At 44.0% G+C, this 26,989-nt stretch overlaps 1 protein-coding gene across 3 annotated transcripts in view; it reads right to left on the bottom strand.

Moving 5' to 3' along the window:
* LOC138528635 (transient receptor potential cation channel subfamily M member 2-like) overlaps window positions 1-26,989 on the bottom strand; it is a 613,775-nt gene that overhangs the window by 369,376 nt on the left and 217,410 nt on the right. For all 3 annotated transcript variants that reach the window (XR_011284191.1, XM_069640449.1, XM_069640451.1), the window contains exon 6: window positions 14,224-14,285. Coding sequence is in view for 2 of the 3 variants with exons in the window: in XM_069640449.1 (XP_069496550.1) it covers window positions 14,224-14,285 (62 nt within the window). In the remaining variant the exon portion in view is untranslated. The remainder of the gene's footprint in view (window positions 1-14,223; window positions 14,286-26,989) is intronic.

Genomic DNA, 26,989 nt, shown 5'->3' with positions numbered 1-26,989 from the left:
GCCTTTCTTTAAATAATTATAGTCATTAAAATATAGCATCAGTAGAACCAGTCATCTTGCAACCAAAAACCGAATTGGCCTGTGTATTTTGCTGTTCTTAAAATCCGATTTGCATTTCCTATAGAAAAACCCATTCTATCATCCTATAAAGGGTAATCCCATGCCCTCAGTATCCTGTCTGTTCTGTGCCTTTGTTGCCCATCCCAAAAAATGATTTCCGATTTTGACTGCTAATCCCATTTTCTTAGCTGTTTGCCAGTTTAAAGCCTGTGTGAAATAAGAAATTGCAATTCTGCCGTGTGTGTTTTCAGGTGCTGTGTTCTCTGCCCAAAATTGATTTTCTCACCTGTGTTCATGTTGCTTTAGTACCCTGCTCAGTAGCCTGTAAGCTTCCTTGCCTCTTTAGTGCGGCCACAGAAATTTCTGTCCTAGCGAACCTACCGCCAGTGTAAACTGATCTATAAGTAACCAGTAAATCTGAGTATACCATTTGTTCCTTTGAGGGTTTTCATTTTTTGTTTTTGGCCTCCCATTCTGGGGTGGTGGGTTGAATATAAAAATCAATTTTTCTCTCTTCTTTTGGACTCCTCGCCACTGCTTTCCATCCACACAGAATTTAGTCAGCAGGTGTTTGGGGGAATTGTTCCAAGGGGAGTGCATAACCTATGTGCCATTTGTGGTTGTGAAAAAAAAGTGCTTTTGTTTTCATTTCTATTAAAGGTTTATGTAGATGATGTTAGAACGTTGAATTAACTGTACTATAAGATTTTGCATTTGTATTGCCACACCGCGGTGGCTGCTGCCCTAATTTCGTTTGCCGTGATTTGATTGAATTCTAAAAATAAATAAATATTTCACTGTTACACACCGGCCTGGTTCATGGTCCATTGCGACACAGGGTATTTGTTAAGGTGGGTGTGAGATGGGTTGGGTACCTTCTCAAGAAAGAACCCAGGGTTCAAATAAAAATAAAAAGGCTTATTTTTTTTAAAATGTCAGATTGTTATCATTTTTATTTTTTTCTACATTTGTATTATTGAATCCAAACTGATTTTTCGAAGTGATGCCCGCTTTCTCCATTTTTTGCTTCTTCTTTCTCCCTTTGTGAGACACACACTAGTGGAGGAACACAGTTTTTTTACTTCAATACCTACTTTGAACTAACATGTTGTTCGAAGACATTGAAGGACTTTCATCAAAATGCGCTGAAACCCTAGGGTTTTCAACCGAGGAGGCGACTGCAATTCTCGAATTGATTAGTGAAACGTCCGTTGGCACACATGGGACCACATCCAAAGACCCAGCAAAATGGATCAAACAGTTACAATATTTAATACGCAAAGAGATCAACAGGAAACTGGATGCAATCACATTGAGTCGCTATTTTAAGAACCAGCGAATCCCCAGAGGCTTACGCATACAACTCCGTCCAACTCTATGCAAGGAGAGCAGAGAGTTTGTTCGAAAGTGGGAGGCTATCTTGAACAAATGCTCCCTGGACCTGATTTTATTAACCATTCAAGAGCTTTCCAAAAATCCGACTTCCCTTAACACTGAAATTCTAGACATTGAAAAAGAAGTAGTCGGCTCACTGGGGAAGGAAGAATACAATACCATTTTGGCAGATAGCAACACTTAACTCGAAGATTACAAGACTGAGTTTCAACAGAAAAAAAATCAAGAAATTCAAATGTGACACTTATGATTATATTAATGAAGAAGTAAACACTTGGATGGATAAATATGCACCAGTAGCACCCAAAATGCTCTATAAGAATCCATCGGACAACACATCCAGCTCTGACTCAGAAGCACAGAGAGATTCTGAGCCTTCCACAGAACAAACAACAGAACATACAACTGGTAACTCCAACTACACAACCAGTCATCCAGCACAAACACCCTCAACTTTGACTTTTTTAGGCACCCGTCCAAAAGAACCCGCAGGGGGAGGAGGAAATCTAAGAAACAAACCACAAACGAGATTGCAACAAAGGAAATTGTAGTCATTAATATCTCCCATAGAACACTGAACAAACCAGAAGAAGACACATTACAGAAAGGACTTAGCTTTGTACCCACACACAGTACGACACTATTCGACTCCAAGATCGAATTTTACAAGTTTGTCAAGAAACTCAAGGTCTTTTTCGAAGAATTGGAAACCCATAAGGATCCTAGAAACATCCCTGATTTCCAAGAGTTCAGGGCCAAAGTGGATTTATACCACCTATTACAGTACCATCGATGGACATCTTTCAGAAACTTGTCACCAGAGACCTTGAACGAATCAGCTACAAAATCCTGCTGCATAAGAACCTTAAACCCCACGAGATGAAACTCATTAGAGATCTCTACAGCGACAAAAGCATAACCATCCGCCCAGCCGACAAAGGAGGCGCTCTGGTCATTATGAATACTGTTGATTATGATGAAGAGTGCATGAGACAATTACAGGACAGAACTATATATGCTCCCCTGGATCATGACCCCACCATTTCTATCAAACTGAATTTGGAAACACTTTTGGACAAAGCCATGGAACTTGACTGGATCAACGAACACACTCGAAAAAATTTGAACAACAATCATCCCCGAATTCTGAACTTTTACACATTACCCAAAATTCATAAAGATCTTAGCAAACCCCCTGGAAGACTCATAGTCGCAGGCATAGACAGCATCAATCAACCACTTGGAGTCTACATCGACTTCTTCCTGCAACCGCTGATACAGAACACCCCTACCTATATCTGATACCACTCATTTTTTGCAGAAGCTCAATACTATAACTTTTCAACAAGATCACTTGATGTTTATCATAGATGTTAAGAGTTTATACACATCCATACCCCACAACCTTGGCATTGAATCTGTTGAATGGTTACTACTACAAATATCCGATGTTCAAGCACAAAAAGAATTCATATTGACCCTTCTCCAATTTATCGCTGAGAACTCTTACTTTCAGTATCGCAACCAGTGTTTTCTGCAGATTTCAGGAACATCGATGGGTGCCACTATGGCACCCACATATGCGAACTGCTTTATGTACAAGTTTGAGACTGATTATGTACTTACCAAACAGGAATGGAACAAAAATATCCACCTCTGGGTACGATACATTGACGACATTTTTGGAATCTGCACAGACACTGAGATATCTTTCAACGTCTTCTCTGAGTATCTGAACAACATCGACAGGCGTATCCAATTCACCAGAGAAATATCACACAATATGATCACTTTCCTTGATGTCAAAATAGAGAAGAGACCAACCAGTTACAGTACCTCCCTTTTTGTAAGAACACTGACTGCAACAATCTACTACACCGTTTGAGCTTTCATCAACCTAGCTTACTCAAGAACCTTCTTTACAGCCAACTATTATGTGCCAAAAAGATTGTCAGCGATCCAGAAGACTGTTTGGCACAACAATTTGAGATGAAAGAGACATTCTTAGCACGCGGCTACAAGAAAGAAGAATAAGATTCAGCATCCCAAAGAGTGAATATTCTCGACCGGGATACTCTACTGTCCAACACTAAAAAAAACCAAGAGAGAACTCAAATCACCTGTATATGTTTCCAAATTCTCCATTCAGAGCAACAAGATTAAAAATACCATCAAGAAACATTGGAGTATCTTTAAGAATGATGTAAGGGTACAGAATCTGTTAGACAAATTACCGGTGTTCGCTTACCAGAGAAGTAGGAACCTACGGGATGAATTAGTGCGCACAAGACCACCAACAAAAGAACCAACCATGCAGCGAACTGGAACATTCCCTTGTCTTCACTGCACTAACTGCAATTTGGTTATCAAAGGTAACACCATATACCATCCATGTACAGGCAGAAGATATTCCTGAAAACTTTTGGCACTTGCAACAGTACTAACATTATATATGGCATCAAATGCCCATGTGGGAAATATTACGTGGGCCAATCCACCAGAACAGCCAAAACCCGTTGGAAAGAACATCGCTCCTGTATCCATAATGCGAACCCTAACTCTGCAGTAGCCCGCCACTAGGTTGAAAAGAGCCATAACTTGACACAAATTAGGTTTCTGATTGTAGAAGTTCTATCTAAAAACAATCCACATGAAGATTTGAGCTTACAACTCAACAGGAGAGAACATTTTTGGATCGATAAACTCAGTAGCCTGGCTCCGAATGTTCTCAATGAAGAGATCGACTATCATTGTGATATTTGAAATTTGATGTGTTTCCTGTCATATTCACTTTTTTAATCTATTATGCATCCCATTACATGTGGACTAATTCACATCTTACTATCTTGATCTATTATGTATTCACATTGATATGCTTTTCAGTTGATTGCTTTAATGTACGGTATTTGCAATACATCTTATGTTCCCCGTGATTTAACTCTGCCAAGCTACGGCTTATCATCGCTTTGATTGCGGACCCGCTGTCTGTGACTCTATTATTAGCACCCAATATTGTCAGTACAGTACATCTTGTATCATTCTATTCTTATTCACTCCCCTCGAGGGAAGGTTTTGCTAATTTTGAGCATCATTGTCACTGATCCCAGACCTTATGTCTGGGACCCAAGGTGCCACCCGTTGGTGACACCGCCCATGACCATGGTGCACATTTACATTACATTAACATGTTTCTGTTTAGTAGCTTGTAGGAAGCTATGTACTTTTTCCTCGCACATTTTATGCTGAGTATTTCTTTTTATTTCCATGATAACGCCTGATTTTCTTTTTATTTTTTTGACCCACCACAATTCTTGTCATCACAGCAGTTGATAATATTAATGATTGCTGAGGTACATTTCTATCCACTGATTACACTAACAGTGTTCTGACAGAACCCTCGCATCGCGCCTCTCCATAGACGTGATGCGGTCACGTGTCATTTACGAGCATTGTTGCCTTAGCAACGGTTAAACACAGCAGCCCCTGGCCGCATTCACACGTCTGCCGAGGAGTTGACAGACAGACCACCCGTGTATCACCAGGTACGCTCCCACCACTACTCTCATTACCTGGCTCCTGCCACTTAATCTTGCCACTGATCTTGAATTCCTTATCCGTTTCGCAGAGCGGCATGATCCTACCGCCCTGTAGACACCGGATGGCCATTTCGAACACCACACTCTGTTTTTTGTACGGACACTACACTACTTCGCCTTAGATTAAGGCTGTACACATTCTACAGGTAATAGATGCAATTTTTTTTCTTCCTATTTTAACACTACGTATGAAATTGTCCCTCATACTTTGGCTTTTCTCTTCCTTTTTCTGTACAACCAACCACTCATTTTTTTAAACCTTCCGCAAACGGTATGTTACCATTTTCATTTGTGCTACCATTTCTATTTGCTTTACCTATTATGTGGATTTGTGTTAAAATGCATTGATGTTATGTATTCATTTACGTTACTATAGACTAGCCCTGATGAAGGAGAAGATTCTCCGAAATGCATTGGCATGTTAAGTCTGTTGTATACAATAGATGTGTCAGCCGCTTCCTCACTAAGAATTTATTAGTGATGCTTCTTGAGATTTTTTTCAATAAAAATTATTGTTGTAAAACAACGAAGACTCATTTCTTTTGAAAATGTGCTCATTGAATTTTGAATACCTATTTACATACTGAACATATATAGTTTTGAAGAACCCTATAATCACACAACCCAAGTTGGGTGCAACGGAGAGCAGCTGTGTGACTTGGTTTTTTCCCTAGTCTCCTGCTTCATTTGTTTTATTGTGCGCCACCCTCAGTGTCAGTGGAATAATTTCCTGGCTGCAGTGTTCCGTGTCATAAAATCTGTTACACTAAGACAAATTCAGTATTTCTTCAATACATCTCGTTGCAGCAATAATCAATGATACTTGCTCCCCACAAAACATTTCATTGCAAAAGCAAGTTGGATTATAGGGCCTTCTGTCACACAAAAACATATTCAATTATTTAAACCGAGATGGGAGCGTTTGGGGACCAATTGTCAAAAGACGCTTCAACGTCTCAATGGATGTCACATCCTTAGAAAATCTGCACATTCTACTTTTTCTGTCAATCGTCACACGCAATTTTAGATTTATAACTAGATGCACAAGAGTGCTAATAAACTAAGTGATATAATGTTCTCTTTTGTATGCCTACATATGGTGTGTTTATACATGAAAAGGTTTGAGTCAGAATACACAGGACTGTTTGTTCAATAAGACACGACGGGAGAGCAAGGGATCTCTTTCTAAGATTTAGATTGAACATACTCCTGACTTCAGAAATTCGATCTGTTAGAGACAAAGGGTATCCAGTCATTTTTTCAAAAACATAGTTTCGAATGACAAAAGTTTCGAAAAAAATGCATCGAAAAAATGCATTTTGTTTGTAGGTTTAGTTTTTTTTATTACTAAAATGGGTGTTAAGGGGTAAAAAAACGGGAGTAGGGGGGAACCCCCATTAAAAAAAATAAAAAATGCATTTTTTTGACGCATTTTCATTTGAAACTTTGCCCTTTGAAACTATGGCATTCGAAAATATCACTATAAACCAGACAAAGTCCTATCTGATGATTGTTTTGATAAATGTGAGGCCAAAGAACACCAAACGATAAAACATTTGTTATCTAGGTGTTTAGGCACCTGGGATGTGAGAGTCGCTAGACTTAAAAGATTTGTTCATGATGTTTGGTGGTTAGGCACGGATGAATTTTGGCTCAGATTATCATCTAGCAATGAAACATTCTTGACCACAGAAGTGGTCAGAATTTTAAGAGATTTGAATTTGGACGGTCATTAAGAATTGTGATTTGTTAATAGTTGTAACTGTACTGTTTACTCCTTTTTCTTTTTTTAATTTCTTTTCTTTCTACTTTACTTTTTATGTTGTAAATTGTTTTAAATTGATTTCTTTTTCTTTTGCCTTTTGTCTTACAATGTGTGAACAGTCAAAAAATATTGACTAATGCACAATAAAATAAAAAAAATAAAAAAGAAAGGGGTTCTCATGCTAGCTTTGAACTCTAGACAATCAGCAGCAAATAAGACTTTGGTGGGTTGAATATAAATATTGAAAAGTTAGGAAAAAGGAAGAACCGGAAAATAGTAATTGGACGTTGCAAATAGTAAGGCCCAATACGTTTCTGGGAAAGAGTAACGTTGGGAAGCTCTGGCCTGAGAAAGGAAGGAGACACAGGTCACAGCAAAACAGTACTTGTAATATGTTTGGGCTCTGCATAGGTCAAACAATGCCAGTAGTAATAGGGAGGAGCCGGTGGCCATTAACCGTGAGGCAGTGATTGGTCCAATAGTCCAAGAGGATCCGTTGGCACTTTCCCTTAGGGGAATGTAACTAGCACCGTCATTAATATTATTATTATTCTTAGGGTATTTATTGAGTGTAGGCCTCGCTTCAGGAAGCAATGGTGCTCGTTCTAGCAGCAGGGAAAGCCGAGAAGGCATCCGGTCTGGATACATTGTCGACTGCCTTTTTTTATTAACGTTTTAACTAATTGTTTAATGTTATAACCTCCCAGAGTATTATCCCAGAGACTTTGTCTCAAGCCTGTGCTGCCACGGATACTGATATGCACAATGCCAGAATGTTGCCCATATAAAGAGGCTTTGATTGTCGTGCTTGCTACAGCTGGTAGTACAGAGTGGCCTTGGTGGGTGCATGTGAAGGTGGCCCTGGCTGGCACAGGGCGTACTAATTTAACCCGTCCCCATGATTGCATTTGTATGCAGGATATTGCATGGGCAAAAGGGAATTATAATAACTGGGTCTGAGTTGGTATCCCATGATTGGGCCCGAGGCAAACACTGACTTGTAGACATACAATCTAACAATTGTCCAGAATAGCATTTGAACTGGATCAGACCTTTCAGATCCAGTTCAGAGCCTGAAGTTGTGTCTGGTTATCTGACGCTTTTCTGCATATACTGCGTGCAGTGGTCTAGGGCGGGAAAACCCTATTGCTCTTTGTTTTGGGTTGGGAGGGTGATATGATATGATATGTTTATTTATATAGCGCCTGTACACAATGTGTTTCAAAGCGCTTCAAGGCAAGGGAGGGAACAAGGGAAAATACAATGTCATTCTTACAGGCCATGATCAGTAAGCATGGGAAATTAACTATCGTACTCGGCCTGACAACATTTCAGATGTGCAAGAGCTAAGGCATAGATAAGGAAGGGAGCGGGAGAGTGGGAAGGAAATGGAAACAGACAGGCGACTACTGTACTAGGCCTGACGACATTTCTGGTAGAGCCAGAGAAAAACAAAAGGTGAGGGAGAGGGGTGCAGAAAGGGAGGGAAGGAACAATACAAACGACTATCGTACTAGGCCTGACGACATTTCAGATAGTGCTGAAGGGTGGGAGGGGGGACCGGTAAGGGGGGAGGAGACAGATGAGGTTGCTATCATTCTAGGTCCAGGGATAATTCTGATAGAGTAAGTGCATAGAAGAAAGTAAGGGGAGGAGTGGAGGAGATAGGACAAGGGAGAAAGGGAGGGGAGGAACAAACCAAGCGACTATCGTACTAGGCCTAACGACATTTCAGATAGTGCTGGGGAGGGGGAGGGGGGAAGAAGAAGAGGGGGTGGCTAGAAGACCCAGAAGCACATTTTATGTTCCAATGCCCATTGTGCCTGTGCATAAGGTAACAATGTCTCAGACGCACATTACCCAGAGAGGGAATTAGGATTGTGTCTTCTGCGTTGACGCCCTACACACCCACCAAACAGCAGTGTCGTTTCTGCAAGCTATGTAGGGAACACATGTCATAGAGGACAGAGATGGGACACACTGGCCAATCAATTTCATTGGGTTTATTGACAAAGTGCCTAATCGGCACTTGCATGTTCTTGCATGTTTAATCATTTGTATATTCTTTTTTCTTTTTGCTCATTTTCTTTTTTATCAGCCAGTGCTGTATTACAAATCAATAAGAATGTAATATTTGTAGCCAACGTTTTTAAGGCGTATAGGTAGTTTATTAAAGATGTCCATATGGATTGTGCTGCGTCATTGTATATTTTATTATGTGTAGGCGCCATTTTGTTTGAAGTTTTTGGGGGTATTCCACTCAAAAAAAACCTTTAAGGAACAAAGAAACGAAATGAGCATGAGGGTACTGCTTTGCTGCTTTGGTCGAGGACAGTCTTGTCTCTTGTCCAATGTTTGAGAACAAACATTAGATGGATGATAAGGACGATGTTGATATAAGGCTTATATGTATTATATTAATTATACAGGCATTATCCTTGTGCAGTGAGCAGGGCTTCGACTCTTGGGTAGGAAATGCAAGCACAGAGGGTACTGGTCAATGGTCCCAGACGTCAGCGCACCTTTCTTTTCTGCACCAACATCTTAACATGTGTTCAGAAGCAATATGGCCCATTGAGAACTGAGGCATCTTTTGAGTACCTTGTGCTATTTATTTATTTATTTTATTTAATACACATATAACCACTTAATAGTTTTGCACATCGCAAATACATATAAAACATTGATGCATTGTGTTATGGATTTGGTCCCAGGCATGACTCCTTCATCACATTTAGTGGAGCGGCCAGCATAATGGAGTTTGGCTGGTTTTATCAGATACGTTCTGCTTACATTTTGAAAAATAAAATCTTGAATTTAGTGGATTGTTCATTAATGTACTTCCAAATGTGTGTATTTTTGGTAAATCGTTTGTGTTTGGAACCCCATTGTGCATCTGTGTGACCCCTGGTGCTGTCACTGCTTCTAAACCTCTGATACTTTCAATGAGGTGCCCTCCAAAGGCAGTGGGGGTCATTACATTAAGGATCAGAAATAAATGTTTCTTGGATAAGCATTCATTTCTATATCTGTCGTATGGTGTGCGGTTAGAACAATATGCTGCACAGTCTGCTAAATGATTTCACCAACAGCTATTGCGCTAAACGACTCTTTCCTGTATGTGTGACTGCTATTATATTATAATCATTTGTTTTCAAAATCAAATTTTATGATCGTTTTCTGAATATTGGTGCAAACGTTTCAACAGGTTACAACCAGCAACATGTTTCACTTGTAAACATCAAAACCCCTTTTACCCCCACCCATCCTTCGTGCAACTCACTTGTAACTCCTTATATATCAACTCCCTGAAACATTCTGATACAATGCTTGGTTCTGCCCGCTGGCGGGTTACATTTCATATTTGGTGAAAAAGGGGAGGCAGGCTCCCTCTATACTTGCCTCGATGCATCTAGGAGGTGTGTTTAACAGTCCACATCATATATCGCTCTAACCTTCTGGAACCATTCTTTCTCTCTGGGGATACTATTTCGTGTCCTGGACTGAGCAATACAGCTTCTGGTAGCCACCAACAGGTTGCATACCATATGCCCATTTCATCCCCCCCTCATCATCCTCACCCCTCCTCCAAATAGCAGTAACCATGGTCAAAGCCTCCTTGTGATCCCATCAGTTCCTTTATCCACGAGAGTACCTCCCCCCCAGTATCTCTGTATATGGGAGTACCCCCTCCACATGTGGTAGTAGTCCCCCTTTGGTTGTCGACAATTTCAACAACAGGAGTCCACCCCTGGGTACATCCTCGCTTGACTGGCAGGTGAATGTTTCCACTGGCGTACATGTGTCATCGCTTGCATTCTGTACTGCAAGGATGCAGAGAAATGCCCCCTTCAGGAGTGAGTGCAGTTCCTTTCTCGTTTCCCTCATTTCATTTAGCAAGCCCTCTCTGTCGCAGACCTTCTCATTCCCTTTATCTCACCCCTTAATCGATTCTCATTTAGTACCCATCCCCTTTTTTTCCTGGGACCCTCTGCAATGAGCAGTCCCCTCACTGTGCCCTTCACTGCCTCCCACACAGTGTTCATGTGCACCTCACCCGTATCACTGGTTTCAAAATAACTGTGGACCATCTCTACTTGGAATTCCTCAAAACGGGTCTCTAAGGAGGACCTCATTGCAACACCACGCCGGGTTTCCCCTACGTCCTTTATCTTCCAGCTATATTGCAGTGACCATCTTGTGGTCAGACCACGTAACGGTCTCCACCCTGAGTGAAGCAACGCACCCCTTCTGTTCTTGAGGCACAATCAGGAGATCTATTCTAGTGTTTGTCTCGGTTTCCATACATCTATCCAATCATGTTCCTTGATCAGGCATGCAAATTCCTTGTTTCCCTTTTCAATTGTCTACCCCGCGTCTCCTCTTGCTGTCCAGCAATCTACCTTGGGGTCAGCAAACATATTGAAGTCTCCCCCCAGTAGCGTGCGTCCCTCCGGCCAGTCTTCTAGCACATTGAAAGCTTTCCATAGGAATGGGATCTGGCCCGCATTTGGAGCATATACCGTGGCCAATGTAATCACTGCGCTCTCAAAACGTCCCTTGAGCACAAGAAACATCCCCCCAAAGTCCCTCCTGACCTGCATATCTTTCATCAGAAAGGATTTGGCAAGCACAATCCCCACTCCTGCTTTTTTATGATCCATTTGCTAGGCCCAATACATTTCTCCTATTTCCTTCCCTTTCTATGGGCGTTCACCTCCCTGCCTAAAATGGGTTTCCTGCAAGAAAAGCAGCAACAGTCTGGCTTTGCAAAACATAGCATACATTAATGACCTCTTGTTAGGGGAGGTGAGCCCCACAACACAACATTTAAGGTAGCAACATTTAACGCAACCACGCCCCTGTATTAGAAACCTCTCTTTCATAAATGCCCTGGGGAGATACTGAACCATGCTTGCAAAAGGAACGTTTTTGCATGAGAAATTCACCTGTCCCCATCTAACTCCCCCCACCCTTCCCTTCCCCTCATTATCAACATCAAAACGTGTAACAAACTATAACCCGTCAGAGCAATGTACCCTACCAATTCGAGACACCCAGATCATTTTAGGTCACAAGGTTAACAAGAAAACCACCCTCCAGCCAGCAGCCTCTCTATCCAAGACATTTCAAACATTATCACCTCCTGTTCTTCAGGTTTAGTTGACCTGCCATGCTCCAGGCCCATTCGTCATCTCAGGTCTGCCGGTTGCGGGACCCAAGTCTTTTTAGTTCTTGTTGAACTTGTCTTGGGAAGATAGGTCTGGGGCAACGTGCTCGCATGGGAAGCAAGATAACATGGAGCACCACAGGTTCGATCCCCGGTCTCGGCTTAGAAACCTCTGGGTATTAAGCGCATTATAAGTAACCTATCATCATCATCATCCACTGCCATCCCTTCTGCAACCCTTCGGTTGTACGAATGCACTCTTAAACTGCTCCCTGAGCTGGCATTGACTTTCTCGATCTATTGGTGACCCCTCTTTCTGCAGCTCTTGATGGAGCTTGCTAGCCTCCTCCCTCTGTTATATCTCATATTGTTCACCTTTATATTCAAAGGATAATGCAAAGGGGAATCTCCATCGATATCTCACCCCCCTCTTCTTGGAGCCATATTGTTAAGGGTCTACACTTCAGCCTTTGATCCAAAGTAAGAGGAGAGATCCTGGAATTGTTTTTAATCAAAGAATCTTCATATTCATCTGTGCCCACTTCTCAGGATGCTGCAGTATTTCTTATGTGTCCCTATAGTAGTGGCACGTACCACTACTGATCACACCCCCTCTCCAGATCCTGCTCTTCTGTCAACCCTGTCAAACCGGATTTCTCTTTCGTGTGTGGGGTCGAGCAGCTTCTGCGACATTTGTCTCAGATGTTGTTCCAGTTCTTGGGGCGATTCAGTGTCCTTTCCTGTGAGCCTCCAAATTCTCAGATTATTCCTCCTCTCCCTGTTCTCAAAATCGTCCAGTTTGCTTCTGGCTTCCCTTTCCCAGATTAACAATTCTTTAATTCTCGCATCCATGCCTACTTCTATGATGTCCGGTGAGCGTTGGTTGCTTTCTAGCACTTCTCTTCCACCTTCATGATACGTTCGTTGACGGCACCCGTGATCAACTGTACCTCAGCCGTGAATGCTTTTACCTCCAGTAAAATGGTCTGGACATCCTGTTGCAGATCACTGAGGCCCCCATGTCTTTCATAGCACCCTTCGTCTTCTCCATCTCCTTCCCCATGAGCCGGGCTGCACCAGCACCTCCTGCCACCCCACTAGTTCAAGGCTTAGTGGTCCATAATCCATCAAGCGGCAGCACTGTCTCTGGGGTCGTCAACCTCAGAACCTCTTTACATAGGTGGAGTGTTCACAAACCGCCTCGCTCCACTGATCAGTGTCGATCTCCTGCGCCGGCATAGGGGCCCTGCGCTGATTGCCCCAGCCCTTTTGATGGCGTGTGTCATTGGGCCTGATAACCTTTCGCTCCCCAGAAACGCTGCAGCTAAGCTGTCTGTGCCGCCCCAATCAGTCTTCAGGTTATGCGGATGTCCCCAGTACAATCTCCAGTACCCTTTTCTTGTATCTCAGTAGTGCCTCCTCTTACCTCTCCAGTCTGCCGTGGGATCTGGCTCCCTCTCTCTCCGTGTCAGGGATGTTGATAGACCTTTGGGCCTGGATTAGGTCTCAGGCCTGGCTCACCCTCAGGAGTCATGTTCCCCTTTTCACTCTTCTCTGCCACTCTAGCCCCAACCTGCTCATGTCAAAATGCTCTTCATTTGATCATGCAATTGTTTACGTAATTGGGTCTAGCAGCACTACAGCCTTCCATGTCCACTAGCCCACCATCATAGGCCCAAGCGTATCCCCTTTATTGAAGGCAAGAACTTGGGCTTTTCCTTCATCATCAGACATGCCACAGAGAGGCAGCCATATTGTGTTACTTCCACCTGCACATGCTCCAATGCATCCTCTGCATCCTCAGTATGCAACGTAAGGTGGAAGCTCCTAGAGCATTAGTGTTGTCCAGGTTGGATTACTGCAACAATCTGTACTTAATCCTCTTTCTGTACCATGTACACACTGCAATTTACCCAGAATAAGGTTGCACTTCGGGTACTCACACTCAAACATCTTCAAGGGCTAACATTGTACTCTTTTGACTGACCTAACAACAGTCAACCTGCCATATGCATTATGTAATCTCCACTCCAATCCTGCCCATGGTCAGCCCTATTGCAGCACTGTCTGCGGTCTTCTTTATCCTCTTTCCTAATGCCACCTGAATGTCCCTGTGCTCTGTTTCATTCCACATTCACCTTTTATTTGTTGCTTGTCCTGCTGTATTTCCTAATCAGCAAGGTTTGCAGACATTTTCAAGTTCTGTCTGTGGCACATCCACTCCCTGCAATACTTACATCCAAAGTGCCTTTTCCTCCTTCCAGCGCCACACACACAACAGGGACCTTGATGTGGACATCTGAAGCAGAAAAGAACAAAGTCAAAATTAAACCACACCAATCAACAGTTAAAGATAGAACAAAAAAAAAAAACTGTCTCTGGAGTACAGCTCAGGGGCTCGCCTTGGTAGCAAAATGACACAGAGCACCACAGGTTCGATCCCCGGGTCCGCACTTAGAAACCTCTGGGTATTAAGCGCATTATAAAAAACCTATCATATCATAAAAGCAATAGAAGTAAAAGTAAAAACAATAAGAAAATATAAGAAATTACAAGCAAGAAAGAAATACAGCAAATGATTACACAGAAAGGAACTGATTTCAAAAGGACTACATTTTTCATATGTCATGGGATATCGAAAGCTGGGACATGGAACATGTAACAGACTAAGATAGCACACCAAAGGCCTATTGCCACGATATATCGCATTATATCACAGATATACAGCTCAACATAGTAATGGAGTATTGTGGCCTGGGTAGACTGGAGTCATTTGTTGAGAGCTGAGGGAGCCCCTTACAGCCGAAAAGAAGGAGGAGATTGAGTCTGGTCTTGAAGCATTCAAGAAGTAGGATCATTTGGATATCTGGGTGGAGTAAATTCCAGTGAAGGGGGCAAGTAAGGAGAAGGAGTGAAAGCAGGAGGAGGTGCCGGGTCAGGGCCCGGAGTGGTTAAGGAGAGAGAAGGAACACAGGGTTCATGGGTAACGGGGTGACACAGTCAGCAAGGCAGGGGGTGGCAAGATGCTGGATGGATTTGAAGACAAGAAGGTGGAATTTTAATAGAGTGCAACTTTGCACTGAAAGCCAGCTGGCATGGTGGTGGTGTGAAGAGAGGGGGAGGAATGGTTTATGTTGTAGAGGGTACGAGTATGGAAGATCAGGGCTTTGTTAAGGGGTGAGAAGGAGTAGAGGGGGAGACCAAGGAGAACGCTTCAGCAGCTATCGAGTTTACTGATCACAAGAGTAGAGATTACCATTTTGGTGGAGGATGTGTGGGAGGGAACATTTCTGATATTGAGGGGATTTATTTTGACATATGTAGAGATGGCTGAACCGTTGGAGTTTAATGCCGCTGTCAGGGAATACTCCCAGGTTGAGAGAACTGGGTGAAGGATTGAGGATATCGTCAGGCAGCGTAATGCTATCCAGTGATCGATGACAGTGAGACACCTGGTGATGTTTTGAGAGATGGCTTGCGTCAAGGATGGAAAGAAGAACATGATCCGGGGATGGTTGCAAAACCTAAAGTGCAAGATGTGCTTACCCAGGGAGGAGTGTAGGGCATGGACAGCTCTTTGGGGGAAACTGACAAGAAGGTAAGTGAGGGACAGGGTGTTTAGATTCCAGGAAATGAAGAACGGGCAGTCAAAAAGGTAGGTGGAAATTCATCTGAGCATTGTGCCAATAAAGCCAACAGAAAATAATATTTGGAGGAACAAGAGATGATCAATATTGTCAAAGGCTGCAGAGAGATCAAGTAGGATTAGAATGAGGGATAGTTGGTAGGGGTGAGCTGCGGTTAGACTAGTGGAGACATGATTAAGTGCTATTTCGGTGGAGTGCTTGCTCTCTAATCCTGATTATAAGGAGTCCCAGAAAGAGCGGTCCTTAAGGTACCTGAAAATGCAGGTAAAGACAGCTCTCTCTGGGAGTTAGAAGTGGTGGGGCAGAACAGGGGCAGGTCCGTAGGTAGAGGAGCTGATGGACTCAGCATTGGTATTCTAAAGAATGAGGAAGACAATGTTTATATAGTAGGAAGAGAACATGTCAGAAGAGGGGGAGAGAGATTGAAAGGTGAGGATGGTTGAGAGGAGGTGATAGATGCAAGTTCATTGATTGTTTGTGGTGCAAAGGGGTCAATGAGTGCACATGATGGATTGGCTGATCGGAGGTTGGGTAGGAGTTCACGGGGAGAAGGGGCGGAGTGAGATAGAGAAGAGCAGGAAGAGAAAGGCAGTGCAAATAAGGAGGGGTGATCAGGGACAGATAGAAGGGTTGTTAAGCCATCACATATATTTTTGATTTTGAGTGAGAAGCAGGAGGCAAAGTAATCAGCTGTGATAGAGGTAGATTGGTAGTGGTTTTTTAGGAGGAGTGTGCTAGCCTGGAGGGTCATGTAGAGCTTTTGAGGGTGATAGTGGAGACAAGAAATTAGATTGGTGTAGTAGATATGACAGAATAAGGGTGGTAATAAATGAAGCAGAGAGTCTTTGTACGCAAAAAAGGCAGTGGGGTTAATATTATTTTTCAAATTGGCATAGGTGGAGGTGTATGCTCAGGTGTTGGATGGATAGCGCTGTCCACGGTTTCACATTGGCATAGGTGGAGGTGTATGCTCAGCTGTTGGATGGCTAGGGCTGTCCACGGTTTCACATTGGCATAGGTGGAGGTGTATGCTCAGGTGTTGGATGGCTAGGGCTGTCCACGGTTTCACATTGGCATAGGTGGAGGTGTATGCTCAGGTGTTGGATGGATAGCGCTGTCCACGGTTTCACATTGGCATAGGTGGAGGTGTATGCTCAGCTGTTGGATGGCTAGGGCTGTCCACGGTTTCACATTGGCATAGGTGGAGGTGTATGCTCAGCTGTTGGATGGCTAGGGCTGTCCACGGTTTCACATTGGCATAGGTGGAGGTGTATGCTCAGGTGTTGGATGGCTAGGGCTGTCCACGGTTTCACATTGGCATAGGTGGAGGTGTATGCTCAGCTGTTGGATGGCTAGGGCTGTCCATGGTTTCACATTGGCATAGGTGGAGGTGTATGCTTAGGTGTTTGGATGGCTAGGGCTGTCCACGGTTTCACATTGGTATAGGTGGAGGTGTATCCTTGGCTGTTGGATGGCTAGGGCGGCTGTCCATGGTTTCACATTGACATAGGTGGAGGTGTATGCTTAGGTGTTGGATGGCAAGGGCTGTCCATGGTTTCACATTGGCATAGGTGGAGGTGTATGCTCAGCTGTTGGATGGATAGCGCTGTCCACGGTTTCACATTGGCATAGGTGGAGGTGTATTCTCAGCTGTTGGATGGATAGCGTTGTCCACGGTTTCACATTGGCATAGGTGGAGGTGTATGCTCAGCTGTTGGATGGCTACAGCTGTCCATGGTTTCACATTGAAACCAAAAAAGTGATGGATGGAAGGTTTTGAAATAATTTGAACCACTGGTATTGCTCTGGGCAACTTTCTGCACCACCGTTTTTCAACCCATCAGCGCCATTGCAAAAGGGGTCCAGCCATATGCAAATCAGTAAGGTACTCCCACTAATGGGAGCAGCCCTGCAGGATCTGCTAGGCCATGTCCCCTCTGCACGGAAACACAAGCAACCCCAGACATTTTTCGGCCTTATTGGGCCTCCTCAATGAGGTGCAGCTTGGTTCCCTATCGCGCAGCGAGCAAGGGACCCACGTCTGGGCATACCCTCTCTCACATAGGGAGACAAACTGAAACCAAAAAAGTAATGGGTGGAAGGTTGTGAATTAATCTGAACCACTGGCATTGCTCTGAGAAACCTTCCACACCACCGTTTTTTAGCCCGTCTGCGCCATTGCAAAAGGGGTCCTGCCATATGCAAATCAGTCAGGTACTGCCACTGGGGTAAGACCGGGGTAGGACCAAGCCTGATTTGCATATGGTCTTTCCCCTTCAGTAATGGCTTGGCAGGCGAAGAACAATGGTCTGGAGGGTTGCCCAGAGCAATGCCAGAGGTTAAGATTCATTCTAAACCTTCCAGTCATCACCTCTTTGTTTTTGCTTTGTCACCCGAGTGGGACGGGTATGCCCAGACGTGGGTCCCGTGCATGCTGGGCCTAGAGACCCTAGCTTCTCCTCACTGATGATGCCCAACAAGGCGGAAACATGTTTGGGGATGCTTTGGGTCTCGTGCAGAAGGGATGTGACCTACCAGTTCGGGCTGGACTGCCCCTTTTGGGGTTGGACCAAGTCTGATTTGCATATGGTTTTTCCCCTTCTGTAATGGCTTGGCAGGCGAAGAACAATGGTCTGGAGGGTTGCCCAGAGCACTGCCAGAGGTTAAGATTAATTCTAGACCTTCCAGTCATCACCTCTTTGTTTTTGCTTTATCAACCCGAGTGGGACGGGTATGCCCAGATGTGGGTCCCGTGCCTGCCCAGACGTGGGTCCTGTGCCTGCTGGGCCTAGAGACCCAAGCCACTCCTCACTGATGATGCCCAACAAGGCTGAAACATGTTTGGGGATGCTTGTGGTCTCGTGCAGAAGGGATGTGACCTAGCAGTTCGGGCTCGCCTGCCCCTTTTGGGGTAGGACCAAGCCTGATTTGCATATGGTCTTTCCCCTTCTGTAATGGCTTGGCAGGTGAAGAACGATGGTCTGGAGGGTTGCCCAGAACATTGCCAGAGGTTAAGATTCATTCTAAACCTTCCAGTCATCATCTCTTTGTTTTTGCATGGTTTCACATTGGCATAGGTGAAGGTGTATGGTCAGCTATTGGATGGCTAGGGCTATCCATGGTTTCACATTGGCATAGGTGGAGGTGTATGCTTGGCTGTTGGATGGCTAAGGCTGTCCATGGTTTCACATTGGCATAGGTGGAGGTGTATGCTCAGCTGTTGGATGGCTAGGGCTCTCCATGGTTTCACATTGGCATATATGGAGGTGTATGCTTAGCTGTGGGATGGCTAGGGCTGTCCATGGTTTCCCATTGGCATAGGTGGAGGTGTATGCTTAGCTGTTGAATGGCTAGGGGTGTCAATGGTTTCACATTGGCATAGGTGGAGGTCTATGCTTAGCTGTTGGATGACTAAGGCTGTCCATGGTTAAGGGCAAGGGAGGGGTAGGGTAAAGGAGCATAAAGGGTAGTGATAGTGCAATGCCCAAAAATCCCCAACTTTCAGCGGTCATAGTCATGGGTACACCAGATGATTCACCTTCCGGGCATCTTGAATTAGTTGCCTCAACTTGCCACTTGATATGCTTATATTAGTTGCCTCTCCTAGTGTAAGTAGGGATAGGTATGTAAGGTTAACAGGGTGCTGTGAGATACAGGGGTTTTTGCATATGTAGTGGTAGGGGGTTCATGTAGTAATACAAACATCATAAATGACCGGCGTGCATTATAAGTGGAAATGCACATATCCTTGCAGTGAGCACATGTTTTAAAAATGTTAAAGTTCCGGGTAACATTTCATTGGTCTGGCTTGCATTATATCTAAATATTAACATGAACTAACAATCCCTTTAACATGTCATTAACAAATTAGTGCAAATGGATCCAGATGAAATAACCTGAAAATGATTTTGGGAAAATGCTCTTCTGCAATGGAGATTTAAACGTACTGGCAGTTATCAGCTGTGTGGTTTCATTCGAAATTTCGTGCAGCATGGCATGAGCCGCCAAGATGGAATATACCCTTTTGAAAAACACCATTGTGTGTGTGCAGGAAGCGTTGTAACATTTGTAGTTAGCAAAACTGTTCTTTTCGAGGGGAAAAATTCTGGGCTGAAAGGACGAGGAGACATGAGCTAAGCAAGGGCAAGAGTTCTTTTTGAGTGACAGTGGGAAGTTTTAAAAGAAGCTGGGAGAGGGTGTGAGTTCAGAAGTGCAGGCAGAGGTGCAGGAGTGACTTGGGAAGCAGGGATCCTCTCACATCCAGGTCGTGTCCAGGAGGTGGGCTGAGGCAGTGCTGGTAGCTGCTAGGATCGGGATATTTCTTATCAGTGGCGAGCCAAGAGAGAGGGGTCATTCACTGTTAGCAGTGCAAGGAATCTCATCAATTTCTAGGTAATTATGGTTCTAAGTGCGGCGGTGATGGATGCCTATCCGATAGTCAGGAGGGGGTCATTTCATGTGTAATATTTCAGTGTTAAAAGTGCATGCAGTTCTGAAAGTATACTTTTTTTTATAGTTGGATATTCAGAAAGCCTAACTCCTGCCAAATCCTTTAACTCAAGCCCAGGTTGCCTGGGCTGATTACAGTTCATTCTATTCTTGAGATGTGCCTTTTAAAATTATTGTTTTTTCATGCTCACACTGGCAAATGTATGCCATGCTGTTACCATGTGTAATTGGTAAGTCTATATGTCATGATAACGACACAGTATAACAATTACGTCATGTTCTGATGAATTTTGTAACCTTTGGTCATTCTACTTAATCTACACACACAGAAAAGTGCGCGATAGTGAATACTTTCATGGGAATTATTTGATGCGACCTCTATAGATAGAAAGTGAGTGTGCGGTATTTCATTGTGAATGCTTACAGCTGTGCAGATCTGCCATCAGGGCATTTTTCCGCATCGTAGATAAGTTGCTGAATGGTATTTACCTCCCAAGCCAAGTGTATTAAGTCCGGCATCTGATATTACAGTTGACCCGGGATGAAAGGGGACATTTGTTATATATTATGAGGAAAGTGACAATATTATAGAAGTGGATTATCACAAGAGGTGGTATGCTACAGTAAATACCACTATTTATCACCATTATAAGCTACCACAGAATTAGGTACACCATCTTCAGAAAATAAATCTGACAGTAAACAAACCACCAGTAAATGGTGTTCTTAAACAATGCACACACCTCTTTGCATACTTAGTTCTTACTGTGTTCGCTAGTGAGAACTTTCATTCCAATTATCTTCCATCTCTATTTAACAGAGGTCTGCGTTTCGGGTCTCCAATCCTTCTCTCAGGCTTATGATGTGTGTGCTGTTCCTAAGCGAGCTGCCCTCCTAGTCTTCAAACTTCATCTGAAGCACCTCCATTTCTGTGTCTGCGACTTGAGATTGCAGTGTTTAAGTTCAGCCCCAAGATGATGTGAACAAAAAGGCCAAGCTAGGCCTCACGTGCGATATTCATGGGTGGCAATTGAAAGGCCCTCTGGTGAATGGAATAGAAATCTTGCCTTAAAACTCTCATACTGCGGAACGTGCCTAACAGGTTCAAAGACATATATTTCTCCAAAGCACACGAGGAAGGTGTAGATGTAAAAGGCAGATGTGAAATGAGACAAGGCGGTGCATCTGGAAATGATGTGTGCCAACTGTGGCAAACTAGTGATATACATTTGGTGTTTGGGTAGTGGGCCTGGCCCTTGCCAAACACACAAATGTGTACTCTGATTTGCTTATTGGGGAATGCGGCATAGCCGAAGCCTATGCCCCAAGGATCTGGAGACTGGCAATGGCTGCAAGCCATGAGTACTGGCCATTGGTTACATTATTAGGGTATAGTGCACACTGAGCTAGGAAGCAGGGTAGGCGCAGTGAATAATAGGGGTGGTTTTGTTTGCCTGGGGTTATGGTGGAGTCTTATGCCGTAGGCAATTGAACAATGCTTTCCATCCCCAGAATGAGCTGCTGATAACGACAGACATAAGTATGTGTTGCAAAAAATATGTTTCTTAAAGGAGTTTTATAGTTCTTTTTATATATGAAAGGAGGAATTATTAATAACTTATATACATGGATGTAACACCATGAAACATTTGGACTTACAAACACCTATTACATTGACAGAAAAAACTGTCAAAGGGATGTTACGGTTAAGATGCATCCTACCCTTGGGACTTCTCTGCTCCAGTAGTTAGCCAGTGGCGTCCCACCTTGGCATACCTAGGCATTTCCCTCCTGGGTTCTCAGGAGCACCTGCCCATTCGTACTGCCCCTTCTACTTATGCACTTCTCTCACTGCACAATGCATATGTGTATTTATAATAGCATTATCTACAATCATTTTGTATAAGCAAGGGAAATGCAGCTGCAAAAGATTGTCATAGGGTTATATGTACAGTTTTTGGAAGTGATTGGTGGATGGATGTGTGACTGTTTGAAAGCAGCCATTGAGGGAATGTTACAAACATAAAAATTAAAAATGGTAGAAGGGCTTCCCTGTGCAATGGTGTGCACGTGCCATTTGGGTCTTTTTAATGTTCCATGGCATGGAAAGAGTTTTGTGGAGACCGTGGATAGTCATAAAGGTTCATCGATTTTGGTCCTTATTGTACGTTAGAGAAAAGTATGTGGGACAGAAAATTGCTGTTGTCGTTTTATATGTCGTTTTATATTTTTCTCTAGAATACAATTGTTCATTAGGACTCTGGGCGGGGGAGCCAGCCAATGAGGTGGCTAGGAACACAGGCTTGAACCGCTGGTACAATTCCGCGTTCAAAGCCACCTGATGGCCGGCTCTCCTCGCCGCCACCTACCCCTGACCCTGCTACCACCCTGCTTCGTCCCATTTATTTTTCACCCCCCCACTTAACTTATTTCGACGGCAACGGGTGCCGCTGCCACATTCGCTCCTTCTCTTTGCCTCCTGAGGCCGCCATGGAAGGGGAAGGAGGGGCTCCATACATATATTTATCATTTTTCTTCATCCCATTTCCTAGTGAGACCCCATCAGTTTTTTTCTGAACTTCTGGACCTTTTTCTTTTAATCCTGAATGAGTCGAGCTGTTTTACCTGTTCTATGGACTCTGTCTGCTCCATAGCTCTTAAAGGCATCTGTGTTTTACTACTGCAGCACACAGCTCCTTATGGGCAGTGTTGCTGGGGACCCTTTGGGTCCTCCTTTAAGATTATGTTACTATATCCTTAAGTAAACTACAATTCTTAAGTATAGATCTCTCCCGAAACTGTATAGTCTGAGAGATTGGCACACAGCACCTTCAGTGGAGTACCAACGGGATACTTAGTATCCCCTGTCTCTCTGCTCCTCCTCTGACATTTTAGTCACATAGACAATCATCTAGTTCTGGCTGGTGACAGTGGACGTGTTCTAGTGTGTATTTATTATACTGCAGGCTATGTCCATAGCCTCAGTAGTGCTCAATAGGGACACCCAAGTACGAACTTGGGTCTCCCTTCTTTTTTCGCCATTACTAGAATGGTTGTTATTTGTTAGCCCCCTCCTTCTACCATTCTGGGAGGGGGAGGTCTGTGTGTGTGTTTTGCCTTTGGCGGGAACCAATAGGTATTCTTGTCTAGGCTCCAGAGTGTCTGGGCAGGCAGATGAGGGGGAGTAGTCTTCCACCCCCCTGACCTTTGTCTGCCAGAGCGCCTGAATAGGACCAGCTCCCACAGGGGGTCTGGCTGTCCTGATTGGACAGCCAAACGTTGCCTTCTGTAAAATGCTGAGGGAAAATGCAGAGTAGTGTGTACTGGAATTGTATAAAAGGTGAGGTTTCTGGAGTGTAAAGCAAGTCAACCACATGAAACAGAAGTAACCGAAGAAGAAGAAGACCAGAGACGCCTGCAGACCCTTTGCGAGACCGTGAAGCAACCACTGCTGTCCTGACCCTGTTTTCTATGCAACCGAACAGCTCCAAAGAGGATGACTCCTTTCCTGATGGGAACAACCAGTCTCAAGACGAACTTTGTAACGATAGCAAGGACAATTGCTGCCCGTTTCGAGTGCATTGTCAGGAAAATGCTAAATCCATCCAAATCTGTGCTGAGCCCATAAGGACACTCCAGAGATCTGATCCAACTCGCCCAGAACCCCTAACCAGTAATTGGGACTGCAGGAAGCGAAGAAGATTTACCGGGCGATCGGTGTCCTTTGTTGGTGCTGCTGACAAGGCGCCAAAACTGCAGAGTGAACCAAGAAGTTGCTGAAAGTCGTGCCACAGGTCCCCCTTGAAACTTGTGCTGAAAGACACCATCCATTGTCCTGCCTTTTATCACCAGACAAAGGAATCCGGAGGTTGGGTTCAGAGCTGCCACATCACAGAGGAGCCAACATGAACACTTTCTTCAAACTCAAGGTACTGTGTGGAAAAAGGTATTGCTTATCTGATTCCAAGAAGTCGCTCCAGAGTGTTGGAGTGCACATAGAGGTGTCCAGGGCAACCCCCTCTTACGTCTGACCCAAGCTGCTGCTTGTGCCCCCTTCTCAAGTTCATGTTTAGGTCTCCTTTGTTAGTTGCTAACTTGCTGCTTCAATAGCTTTAGACATTGGAAGAAATCCGCAGGAACTCTTCATTATTTTTTGTTTGTCAAGACATCAAGCCCTCTCCAAACTGTCTTTAGCTAGGGTTGCGTTTTTGGCCTTAAAAGACTTGCCAGGCGAAGAAACCATCTCTAGAACCTTGACCTAAGCTCATGTCACACTAACCACTTATTTTTCACCCTTTAAGTGACTTTTCTATATGTGTTTGCCGAGTAAATGCATTACCATGTGACCTGTTGAAAACCACATCAGTTCCCAGTTACCGATAATACGATAACCTTGTCTTTTCCCTTTCTAACTTTGCTACAAATGTAACCGTGAACAAACACAAAAGTGAAAGTGCCCTTTGAAGTATATTATCTGGTATTCCTAAGTGTTCTACCGTCTCAAGAATTTAAAATGTTTCTGGTGTAAATATAATAAATATACATCTTTTATATAAATATATGTCTAAGTGCTTCTTTGTTGTGCCTGTCTAACTAAGATTCAGAGTACTTACCTACAGCTCACATCTTCCTCTTAAGATAAGCCTGACTGCTCTGCCACACTACCAAGGTCCTGAGCTAGTACAGACTGATACTAAGGGGTTAATTCATAGAAATCAGCGCACAAGTGGCGCAAGCGGCTGGCGCACAGTGTGCGCGTGCGGCAGTCTGCACCAGCCGCGTGCACCAAAATCAATTTCCGCGCACAGCGTATTCATGGATTCTAACATCCATAATGAGCCGTGGTGCAGAGTGGCGCAGCGAACCTGCAGCAGTGCCAGTTACGCCCCCAACCCCGCCCCGTGCGCCATGAACAGCACACAAATCTCATACATGGCGCACAGGCCAGTGGACCAGCATACAGCCCCCCAACCACGAAAACGTCTGTAAAAGTCCCTGCGCACCCCTCCGAATACACGAACCCCGCTCGCAGCGGGGTGTGCATGGAGAATCACACGCAATAGTTTAGTTTAGTTTAGTTCAGTTTAGTTTAGTTTATTATTTATATGCGCGCCATACCCTGGGGCATCAGGGCACAAACAGACAAGGATATGCTCAACTTAGTTACAAGTACATGAAAAGTAGGAAAAAAAATACAGACATCAACAATGTTACAATATAGGCAGGTATGTACAAGGTAAGGTCAGGGTCAAGGAACAAAGGGTAACGGTACGTGTTTTCTGCATAGTCATAAGGTAGTAATATACAGTTATGTACAGTGTGACATATCAGGTCACCAATGTCAGAATGATGTGCTGCGCACGGAGCTTCAATCGCATGGTAAGTAGTCTCGAGGAGCAGGGAGTGGGAGTCAAGGGAGGAGCATTTAAAGGGTCATGCAGGTTAGAGTCGTTAGATGTCATTGGCTCTCAGCCACCTAGTTAGGTTCTGTTTGAAATTGGCGAAGGGCTGAGGTTCTCTGATGTCATGGGGGAGGGAGTTCCATAGCTGCGCAGCCTTGACTGGGAAGCTATGTCCTCCTATAGTGGAGAGTTTGAACCGTGGAACTTGGAGGCAGTTTGCGTTAGCTGTTCTTGTTGGTCTGGAAGAGGTTCTTTTGCATAACCTCTCCATGAGGTAGGGTGGTGCTTTATTATTGAGGCATTTGTGGGTGAGGGAGGCGATCTTAAGTTAAATTTTATCAGAGGTGGAAAGCCATTTGTGTTCTTTTCTTATAGCGGATATATGCTAATTTCTGTTAATCTTGAGGGCTGCTCTCAAGGCATTGTTCTGAAGGACTTGAATTTTGTGGATGGTCTGTTTATTAGCCCCAATGTAGAGTCTGTTACAATAATCCAATTTGGATAGTATAAGGGCTCTGGCAAGTGTAATGCAGCTGTCTGTGGAGAGGAATTGTTTACTAGCTCTGATAAGTTTGCATGGGTATGCTGTAGCAGAGGCTAGCGAGTTAACTTGTTTGGTAAAGTTCATGGTGGCGTCTAGGTAGAATCCTAGGGTTTTCACTTTGTTAGCTACTTTTATGTTGTTCCCATCAATAATGAAGTTGGCATAGTCAGGGCTGAGTTTGGATATATAGGTTGGGGTGTCTAGGATGATAAGCTTGGTTTTGTCATCGTTCAGGCATAGGCCGTGTGTGGCCATCCATGCCTGAACGATATTATAGATTCTGTTCACTAGGGCCAGATCCTTGGCGTAAACTCCTGAGAGCGGGAGGAGGATCTGGGTATCGTCTGCGTAGTTAGTGTAGGCGATACCCAGATGATCCATTTCATCAAAGAGGGGCTTTGTGAAAACATTTTAGAGGGTGGGTGACACACAAGATCCTTGTGGTACACCGCATGTTATAGGGATCGGGTCTGCTGAGGCTGATGGAGCGAATACTCTCATGGTCCGGTTACTCAGAAATGACTTGATCCATGTTATCGCCTTTTTTGAGAAATGGGCTGCAGAGTCAAGGTGGCTACATAGGACTGTGTGGTCAACTAAGTCGAATGCCGCTGATAGGTCCAGAAGGAGGAGAAGGGCTGCTTGGCCATTATCTCTGCATTCGTCTATTTGGGCCTTAAGATCTATTAGAGCTGTCTCAGTCCCATGTTGAAGGCAGAATCCTGATTGGCGGGTTCCGAGTAGGTGGTTGGATTCTAGGAATTTTTGTATTTGAATGTAAGCCACTTTGTCTAGAATTTTTAGAAGAAAGGGCACAGTTGTGATGGGCCTGAAGTTTGTAGGAATGGCAGGGTCGAGGGTTTGTTTCTTTAATAGTGGCAGTACCCAAGACTCTTTTAGGTTATTCGGTACTGTGCCTGTGGTAAAGGAGGAGTTGATAAGTTTGGTTATAAATGGCGAT

This window comes from Ambystoma mexicanum, chromosome 7q (genome assembly GCF_040938575.1).
Source record: "Ambystoma mexicanum isolate Mex_15411 chromosome 7q, UKY_AmexF1_1, whole genome shotgun sequence".
NCBI classification, from domain to species: Eukaryota; Metazoa; Chordata; class Amphibia; order Caudata; family Ambystomatidae; genus Ambystoma; species Ambystoma mexicanum.
Note: the sequence above shows the minus strand (reverse complement) of the source record. Positions and strands in the feature narration are given on the sequence as shown.